At 35.3% G+C, this 10713-nt stretch overlaps 1 protein-coding gene across 2 annotated transcripts; it reads right to left on the bottom strand.

Annotated features, from left to right (window-relative positions):
- Nucleotides 1-4568: 4568 nt before the first annotated feature.
- Nucleotides 4569-10473, bottom strand: LOC109072190 (neurogenic differentiation factor 2-like). Of its 2 annotated transcripts, XM_042753806.1 has the most exons (3): nt 10214-10473; nt 7596-8697; nt 4569-5529 (listed from the first exon to the last, which is right to left on the bottom strand). In XM_042753806.1, exon 2 carries the CDS (start codon nt 8685-8687, stop codon nt 7596-7598), a length of 1092 nt encoding a protein of 363 aa, XP_042609740.1. In that variant the 5' UTR covers nt 8688-8697; nt 10214-10473; the 3' UTR covers nt 4569-5529. The 2 variants fall into 2 exon arrangements, with proteins under 2 accessions (XP_042609740.1, XP_018943995.1); XM_019088450.2 differs by lacking the exon at nt 4569-5529 and having other exon boundaries at nt 7223-8697.
- Between the last annotated feature and the right edge of the window lie 240 nt (nt 10474-10713).

Here is a 10713-nt window from a genome sequence, read left to right as displayed (position 1 = left end):
CTTTAATTGATGCCACACTTAGCATAGAATAAAGCAGCTCCATGCCAGCACATTCACAATGGCTATCTTGTGACTGGCTAGAGGAAAGAAACCAAATGTGGTTACTCTCATCTAATGAACATCTGTTCCTCAACTGAAACACTTTTATACAGGGCCAAATTTATAATCACATCACACCACAACACACATGCACAATCAAACTATACTGCACTAAAGAAACACACAGGAATATCTACATACATACCATAAGTTAACAGACACCCACCCTACACAAGCAACACACCAAACTGTTTTATATTATTATTTTAATTCATTGTCATAATCAAACACACTGGTATCAGTATCTATCTATCTATCTATCTATCTATCTGTCTGTCTGTCTGTCTGTCTGTCTAAAATGCTACAGGAATTAAGAAATTATGAAATGTAAATATATCAAGAATTCCAAAGATTAAAAAAAATAACACTCTATAATAAGGGTCAATTTGTTAGTTATTGTTATTTAATGCATTAGGTATCATGAATTAATAAACAACACCTTTTACAATGCACATAAGTATCAGTAAAATAGAAATTTAGCAAAAAAAGAAACATTTGACAAACAGTAATGGAATAATGAGTCTCTTCCAGCCAGGACCAATTTCTCAATACTTATGTCACTTTTTCAAAACTCTTCATACAGTGATCGCAATAGTTAAACTGTGGGCTCTGGAACAAAATACATTCAATGACGACATCTTTCAATTTATATTAATTCTTTTCTCACTTAGACACAAACACCACCAAAACTTTCTGCATTTTTCAAGCCGATTTATACGTTTGCATACTCTTTTTCAAGACTGTTAAACCCAAGTTCAAATCCTAGCACAATACAATAATAAATAAGACTTTTAAGAAAATAAGAATAAGAAATTTTATAAAATAAAACATTGTATAATGCTACCTGTTGTTAGTGATTTTAGATAATTGTTTTATGAGTGACAAAGTTGGGTTGACCACCTTTGCTTCTGTTATGGAATGAGTTGATTTGAGACACGTATGAAGTGTTTTGATAGTTTTAGTACATTTTAAAAATTAAATTTAATGTTTAGTCGAGTTGAATAGGAGAACTCTGTGAAGAGTGTTGAAAAAATGACTTAAGTATTGAGAAATACTTACATCCCTGCAACAGGACAATGGCATGTTAGCGCAGGTGAGCAGGAATCCTGGGCATGTTTCTTTGGCTGCTTTACAGAGTGAGTAATGTCTCTTACATAAATGTTTCTCTGTCGTTTTGGTACATTTCTTAAATCATTCTTAATATTTGCAAACCAGTATGTGCATTTCTCAAAACAATTCGTACAAAGAGCACCACATTATTTGCAAAAGCCTGTAACTTGCTCAAAATCCTTAGTTCATCTTTCAAATGTATTTATATCAACATTTCAGTGCCATAAGAATGACAAGTCCTTGTGTCATTGATCACAAACAAAATGCTTAGCCATGTTTTCAATATAACAGTGTAATCTGTCAGTATTCCCTGATGTAAACTATGGCTATATATAGACTGATTATAACAACTATATATAGGCAGATTATGACAATTAGCTCAACCATTTTGCATTGAATGACTAAAGCAAAGAACTAATGCCTAGATGTTCTGGGGGTAAGACTATTCTTCAGAGAACCAGTTTAATATATTTTGATCAACAAGATATAAGCAACCGATAATGTAGGAAACAGCAATTGTACATAATCATTTGCATGAAAGCATTCGCAATTTGTATAACACTACATAACAGTAATAACAACAAATTTTATCATTTAGTTTTTTTTTTTTTTTTTTTATCATTTTATTGCATTTTAACTATACACATGTACATATAAATTTCCATGTAACAGAGAGAACAAGAACAAGAAAAAAAATCTCAGTATTTTACTGTCACCCCCCATTTTTAAAATAGGTATTAAAGTGCACTATCCAAATTTTAAATTGTTATAATTTATGAGCACTTTGAAATACAGAGGAAAGGTTGGTCTCTTTTTAAAGAAGACAGTCATAAAAACTCCATTTATTTATTTATTTATTTATTTTCATTTTCTGTCACAAATGTCTACCACCACTTCTACCACCAAATATGGAATCCTGAGATTCAGACCTTCCCAATGATATATTTTATGTCAAGATTATAAAAAGTTTTATTGGTAAAAACCCTTAATACATTTTGTAATATGATACTTGTCACCGCCCGCTAAGGGGGAGGATACCGCCAAAAGATTTAAAATTACCAATTCCATGGTAATGCAATGTCCGATTTCAAAATGGTCTTCACAGGATGAATCTTGGGCTTCTAAGCTTTCAAACAATATATAATTTATGATCATTGCTAAAATATTTGATAGAACACAATTACAACAATTAAAACAGAGCCAACCGCCCCATAGGTGGGACAGTGACAGTTAAGATGTATCACCTCTTTTCTTAGTCTCTTTTCTAAGAACAATTTGAAAGGTCCCCAAGCTCCATCAAAAATTGTATAACATAAAATAAAGTCAGGCCAGATTTAATGGCAGACAATTCCACATTCACCCAAGATGGGCAGTCCTGAGATAAAGTTGTACAGCCCAATAATACCAATGTAAATTAGGACACTGTAGACCTCCTCTATCATATGGCAAATATAGAAGTGTCAGACAGAGTCTGGAACATCTGTTATTCCAAATATATTGAGTTGTTACTAGGGTCTAATTTTCGCTTTTTACTTAAAAATAAAAAGTAAAATTTTTACTCCACAAATCTAAAAACATAAATGTATTGACAAATCCCTCATTAATAAATAGATACAAAAAATATTTGATATTCAACATAATACAGTGTCATAGATCACTATTCTCCAGAGACACCAAATTAGATTAATCTCACAAATGCTGATATTCAGATCAAATGATAACATAAATGTATATAAAAATATAAAAAGTAGTCATTCATCAGAAGTATTCTGATGAGATTTTGTGGTATCAAAAAAAATAAATAAAATAACAATAATAATATTAATAATAATAATAATAATAATAATAATAATAATAATAATAATAAACTATTAATAAAAAATTAGGGTGGTGGGGTCATCTTACCTCGTCTTACCCTGTTAAAAAAAGAAGAAAAGTTACAAGTGTTGATCTTCTGAATTCTTGACTGATGAAAAATATTATCAAAATTTATTCTATATTAAAGTTACTTGAGAAGTGTTTCTGAACAAGAACCTTTCTTTGTTCTTCGCCTTAACACATTAATTGCTGTGAAGATGAAAAATACGAGGACAGGTGTATCAAAGACTCAAATGAATGTAAGACGAGAAAAGTGACAGTGTGTTTAAAAATGTAAAAGTGACAGAAGGAGGGAGAGACAGAGAGGAAAGGATGCGAGGGTAGAGGGCAGTGAGCTGGATTCAATGCCATCTGACAGGTCCAGCTGGGTGACTGGCTACCCCAGAGCCCTGCAAACCAGGCAATATGGCGCCCAATTACTGATGCCCATGTGACCATTGCATGGCATCATCAGAAAACCCATACCCCACTACTCCCCCCACCCCCTCCCCCAACCACATGCCATCTGTGCAGATAAGCAACAACCACAAAGCACTCATATGTACTCAAGATATAAACACACACTGAACACTGTGCTGTAAACCCTCAATTATGCAAGGGAAAACACACTATGGCACTATAAAAGGGAAATTATTGTACTTTTCTATTACCTATATTTGTGTTGCAACACTGACCACTCACATTCTAATAGAAAGTATAAGATAGAAAAAACAAACCTAATTTTTAATGTGAATAAATGCATTTAAATTAATTTACATAAATGTACATTCCAAGTATGCTAAAAAATTAAGATTTTGCATCTTTTTATTCTCTGCACTCGTTTTCTCTGCAGTGCCACCCTGTCACAGAGAACAGATGCTGTGGAATTTTGATAAGCTATGCCAATCTGTGCCAGCCTCCATGACAGGCACTGCTGGGGTGTGGCTGGCATGCAGAAAATGGTACAATGAACACAGTTACTGCACGTCAAAAAAGTGGAGTCTGAATGTTGGTCTTAAAAGATGAATGTTAAAGGTTTTTGCATAAGTTGTACTCCAAGTACATTGCACACTGTACCCCAAATCTGTCTCAGAGAAAGCTTCAATTCATTGAGTATCATAAGGGTAAATTGGATACTGGGTGTCCTGAAATACAAATATAAATATCCCAGATTAGAAAACAACATAAATAATTATTTGTTATCTTAAATTATATTTATCAGATGCAATTAATGTTATTAGGTCATTAAGTAATGTTACCCGATTACTGTAATTAATTTTTATTTTAATATTTTTAAGTTTTGCCATAAAATATGGGTAAGATGGGGCAAGGTGAACACCGACCCCCCCCCCCCCCCCCCCCCCCCCCCCCCCCCCCCCCCCCCCCCCCCCCCACCCCCCCCCCCCCCCACCCCCCCCCCCCCCCCCCCCCCCCCCCCCACCCCCCCCCCCCCCCCCCCCCCCACCCCCCCCCCCCCGCCCCCCCCCCCCCCCCCCCTTAATTTTTTTTTTCTCTTGACCTCTGATGGCACAAAAACTCATCTCAGCACTTTTGCTCATCTAAATATCAAAATTTGGGAGATTTAGTCAGTCAAAGCAGTTTTGAGTGGCATGTTGTTATTAGTGTTATTATTTTTAGATTTAAAACTTATTGTAATTGATGAGTTTATTTTACTTTTTATTAATACTAGATGCATATAGATATCTTTGCATTTATTTAAACCTAAAGGTTAAGTAAGTGAAATACTAAATATTTTCACTTAATATTTTACATTTTGTCCTATAATAACTATTTCAAATATTTTTGTTAATTTCCCATTATACACTGATTGATCATTTGTCATTGTGCTGCGATTTCGTTTTCCATTTTATTTTAAGAATAGTTTTTCTCCTTAGAATATTGTTTCTCTCCACATCTTGTTTAGCTATGCTACATTATTATTAGTTTAAAATTTATCAGATGAATTCATGTACAGTACTGCGTGTTTGTTCCAACTGTTATCCGGTGCAGTGTCGATAGTTAAGCTTTGCTGTTTCAGTTGCTAGCATATATAGTTGAACCATTCTTCCTTGTAAAATATGAAGTAATGAACAGATGCTGTTGAATTAAGAAAGAAACACCGTCTCCACCCAGCAGCGCAGTTTTGGCCAGGCTTGGCACACGGCGCAGCTGGCATCGCTGTGGTGGGCTGCCCCGCTGGCCCTGCGCACTGACGCTAAGACATTTAGCAAATTGGCAAGCGCTTGTCTCCTGAGTCCCAGGCTTTCGTGCCAGCTCGTGGCCTCTGGACGCCGCTTAAGATCACCTCGGCTGTGGTCGAGTTTAAGGAGGGAGCGCCTTTTGTCTCCCTGTTGGCTTTTACCTTCTGGGCTCAAAACATCAATGCCTTAATCACAAAAGAAATAAGCGCTTTGAACTCAAAGGTTTCTGTGATGAACAGTACTACCTGATTTCGGCCGGAACCTAAAATATAAAAAGAAAACAAAAATGTCAAAAACGGTTTTGTTGTGTGATCTAATATGTGACTTTTAACATCCATACACTTCTTTAGAAACTTTGCTCTAGTTTTTCAAGTAACCTAGAAGAGCTTTATTTTCCTTCTGCTGACAGATGACACCTGGAACCAACAGACTGTTTTTAAAAATCTAATGCAACACAAAGAACTTATTTTTTATTTTATTATTTATTTATTTTAGAACTGAATTTGCTTATTGATAGCAACAGAAATGATAAATAAATAAATACATAAATAAATATCCCAACGTTAAAATGCAATTTAATAACATACCTATGTAAAAGGCCTTACTATTCCGATATATTTTAATACTATTTCAAGGACCAATGATAATCATTAATAACAATACCAATGACACAGTGATTTAAGGAATGCAACATTTACTGCCCCACTCAGACTATTTATTTGTGCACTTAAATTGCATTGATTGGTATATTCGTGATTGCTAAAATAATAATGAAAAGAATATGTTCATGCTATCTAAATTCCAACCGTGGGATAATTAATGTACAAATTGTCAAAAAGTAAAATTCTTTCACGAATTAGTTAATTTATTCATAATGTGAAGAGATCATTGTGTACTACAAGCTTAAATATAGAATTAAGAATTTTGGTCGGACTATAATAATAATAATAATAATAATAATAATAATAATAATAATAATAATAATGTTTCGCAGACTATAATTAACTGAAAACAGGACGTAGCAGCTAACCAAATGGATGCAAATATGTCAACATAATCATATTAAAGCATTTTACGCTTTAGTATATGCAAAACCTTAACATATTTTAGTTGCTGTGAAATATATATATATATATATATATATATATATATATATATATATATATATATATATATATATATATATAAAGAAAATTAAAAACACTGAGACTGAAAATGAAGAACACAAATTGAAGATTATTATTCTTATGCATATACATATATAATCATTTAACCCAACCAATACCGCCTTGATTTAAAAAAAAAAAAATAAAAAAAAAAAAAATAAATCCGAATGAGTTCGTAGTTGTTATAGTGTTGTTTGGCGTTTCCAATGCAGGAAAGCTGCCCTATAATTCTAAATGATCTGACATAATGATTAGTAGGTCTATTTATTTCCTATTTCCTTTTTTTTATTATTATTTTTTTTATTATATATATATATATATATGTGTGTGTGTGTGTGTGTGTGTGTGTGTGTGTGTTATCACACAAACTACTGTATATTTTTTTTCTCGTGTGAGTGTGTAGACAGAGCTAATTATATATATATATATATATATATATATATATATATGTGTGTGTGTGTGTGTGTGTGTGTGTGTGTGTGTGTGAGAGAGAGAGAGAGAGAGAGAGACAGAGAGAGCTCTTTAATTTATATCGACAAATAATGGTGCGTTCTATGTAATTTTTTTTATAATTAATATATATATATATATATATATATATATATATATATATATATATATATATATATATATATATATATATTATATATATATATATATATATATCGTTTTCATTATTTGTAAATTTATATTGGGTTTACTCAGAATGTTTTTGTTTGTGAATTAGTTGGTCTATTCTTAAAATGTCTGCCTGACCAATTTCCAAATGGAAATGACAGTCCCAGAAGATTCTGGAACATTATGCGTCTTTATTTATTTGATCAAGAAACAGACTTCATTTAACAGTTTGGTTAATTTCACATGTTTTTCTTGAGTTATTACATTAGATAATCATTATGGTTCAAACATTAGAATCATTCAGAAATAGCAATCCCACCTTGCACAATGTTTTTAGCAGTTGGATTCATTCACTTTTTTATATTTTGTCCATTAAGGTTCATCGTGGAATAATTGAAAAATCAGAATACTGTCCAATAATGTAATAAATAAATAAACATAACTTTTTTATTAATTAAATTAATTAATGGTTTGAATGTGGAAATGTCTTTTCCTTTTCCACGTCGGGTATTTTGTTTTTTTTTTTAACAGGGGGAAAAATCACCTAATTGTGGAAAAAGGCGTTGAGTTCATCGTATGGAGGCGCCCGATCGTGGTGCACGTGTACATCATGAAACGGTGGAAGGGTGGAAGGCTCTGAGTGAGCGCTGCCGCTGCGAGTTCCTGATGGGCCGTAAGCAAGACCATGAGTAGCGGAGGAACGTGAGCCATGCAGATTGGTGTAATGCACAGAATATTGATAACCTCTTTCCGCGTCTGGTGACAGTGACTCCTGTTGTCTTAAAGCAAAGTTGCCATTTACACACATCGGAGGGCTGTGGTGACTCTCGTAATCTGGGCTGTTGTATTCTGGGGACGTGCTTTCGGTGTACAGAGCCTCATAGGCCGAACAGAAAGAGTGATTTCGGAGGCTATGTGCATTAGACCCGGATTGACAGTGTGTGCTTGATAGACGGGAGCACTGGTATGGAAATGCGTGCATAGAGAACGAGGGGTTAGGTAAGTGAAAGCGCGCTCCCTCTTGACATTGTTCCGTTAGAAAATTCCTTGAGTTAAGTTGGAGGCACCCAGCCACAAGATTGGTCGTGGGTTGGGAGAGGCCTTTGCACAGTGTCTGTACATACGAAACCACGTCCGGTCTCTTCCCATTCCTCAGAATTTCTGACAGCGCCCAAATGTAGTTCTTCGCCAACCTTAGTGTTTCAATTTTGGAGAGTTTCTGAGTTTTTGAATAGCACGGTACGACCTTGCGTAGATTGTCCAGTGCTGAATTTAGATCGTGCATGCGTGTGCGCTCTCTGGCGTTTGCTTTTTGGCGCCGTACTTTCGAGCGCTCTAACCTAGCCGGTGTCATTTTGCGTTTTTTTGGCCCACGTTTTTTGGGCCTGTCTCCGTCATCTCCACAATCATCTTCATCAACATCCTCATCATCGTCGTCCTCCCCTGCAATTTCTGACTGAGCCCGGCTGCTCCCGTCTTTCACATCGCCCTCGTCCAAGTCCTCGTCGCCTAGGCGACAGCGCTCCTGCTCCTCGTCCTTGATTTTGGAGTCCTCGCTCCCGCTGTCATCCACCCAGCCCCCGAACTTCTGCATGTCCGGAAGCAGTGAAGGTTCGTTGAATAATCTAGTCAACATGGCAGCGGCACTGAAACATCGAAACACGTTTTAATTATTAAACTCTGCCTTTCAAATTGTGTACAGCACAAATGTGTTTTGAAATAATAATAACGACCTCGGCGAAATGTAAAGGTAATGCACTCTGCCAATAGGGAAGTAAATAAGAATGGTTTTAAATAGTAATACAAGAACACAACAGTTTTCACAAACTATTTAAAAATGAAGAGCAAAAATGTAATTGGCATGGGAAATACGAGTAGGCTAAATAACTATGTCATAATGTTCAGAAAGCTGGGAGGATCGTGGGAGAAGACTAATATAAAATGTTATTTTAATTCAGGGAGAGAGACAGACGTCGCCAGACGGTCTCACTCCCCAATTCCCAATTTCAGTAGTCATTTTTGGCCCCTCGCAGCAGGTCCTCGCACGCGGCCCCTGTCTTTGGGTCTCAGGGGGGCATTTTGAGCAGCGGGTAGGCTACCCCTTCACCCTTTCATTTCTATTTTCATTCTGGCAGCATTCCAGCACATTATGGAAACAAATGTGCGTTCGCTTTTTCGAAAACTTTTAAAACGGCGAAAACATAAAAAGGCAAACGAGACGGAAAAAAAAGCTGTAACGGTAAAGCCAATCTAACATTTATTTGTATGAATGCAAGATCCCTGAAATGCAACCTATGTCTAGGTTCTAAAACTAATTTCGCCCTACTTTCCATTCAAAGGAGGGACATTGTTATATAATCGTAGTATAAAGTAAAAAAAAAAAAAAAGAAAAAGAAAAAAGATAATTAGATCGGTTTACAGAAAGTATAAATAATAGCATGCTATGTCATTAAAAAAAAAAAAAAAAAAGTCACAATTTAATTGTTAAAAAAAAATCTGAACGGTCCAGTGTTTTTGTTCTGAAAACGCTTTCTAATGAACAAGAATTTGTTTTTAAATAATTTGTAGGCTATACTATGTAAATTGTAAATGTTATATGATATTATTGGTAGTAATACCTGCATATACCTGCACCCCCCCCCCCCCCCAAAAAAAAAAAAAACTTGCATTATTAGTAGCTCGATATAAATCATTTCAACAAAAGTATTTGAAAATTTAACAAATAGGCTACTAAACAGATTAACCCGTTTTAAATGTTTTAAAACAATTAAATGTTTTTTCTCTCTTGCACAACATATTATAATACAACACAACACTATCTGCTAATCAATCTCATAAATGTTATGTGAAATATGTCTGAATACACAGAATTAGTCTATAAACTGTGTAGCCATTTTGATACCTGTTCTGAACGAGTCGATTCAGATTTTCGTTCTCATATGTAACATTACACGACTGCTTTAATTCTAACGTATGATAGAGTACACTAAAGTTAGGCCTATCTAGAAAAAAGAAAAAAAAGATAAAAACACAGATGATAATAATCTAAATTGGATAAACGCATAACAAATAAAACGAACCAGCATCAGTTGACATATCTTATTATAAATAATTATTAGAATTTGTTGTTATTATATATTCTGTCGCGTTCGATAAACTCACCTTTTGTGGTGCTCTATGGATGAGGGCGCGTATGTCTACACCATCTCCACACTATAGTTCCCTACTACGTTAAGAAGATTAAGAAAAAGAGAAGCTCAATTGTCTCAATTGTCTCTTCGATCCGGTACGAGTTATCCTTTTTCCGGACTGCAGCGAGGCGGTGTGGCATCCCTTGCAGGCAGCGTTACGTACCTGCTCTGATGCCAGGCCATATGGTGGGCACGTCACTGGCAGGAGCCATCACATGAGAGCGGGTGATTGACACGCGCTCGCATTCGTAGAGATTGCCTTCCCGAGGGAAGAGGAGCCCGCCATCTGTCGCTGCCGCTGCACACGCACCTCAATGGATCGACACGCTTGAATAGAAACTACACTCAAGTGCACACATAGATTCTCAGACAAACATGGGGTGAGGGAATGTGGTGAATCTGAATCTTTGAAAACACTATTTGTAAATTCAATTTAATTATGAACAATTTCAAACCAATGTCCTTGTCATT

The sequence above is a fragment of the Cyprinus carpio genome, unplaced genomic scaffold, assembly GCF_018340385.1.
Source record: "Cyprinus carpio isolate SPL01 unplaced genomic scaffold, ASM1834038v1 S000000030, whole genome shotgun sequence".
NCBI lineage: Eukaryota > Metazoa > Chordata > Actinopteri > Cypriniformes > Cyprinidae > Cyprinus > Cyprinus carpio.
This window is presented reverse-complemented; position numbering and strand designations above follow the sequence as displayed.

What these genes read in the sequence shown, in the direction of transcription:
- LOC109072190 (XM_042753806.1), bottom strand. Translation starts at nt 8,687, where the DNA reads ATGTTGACTAGATTATTCAACGAACCTTCACTGCTTCCGGACATGCAG.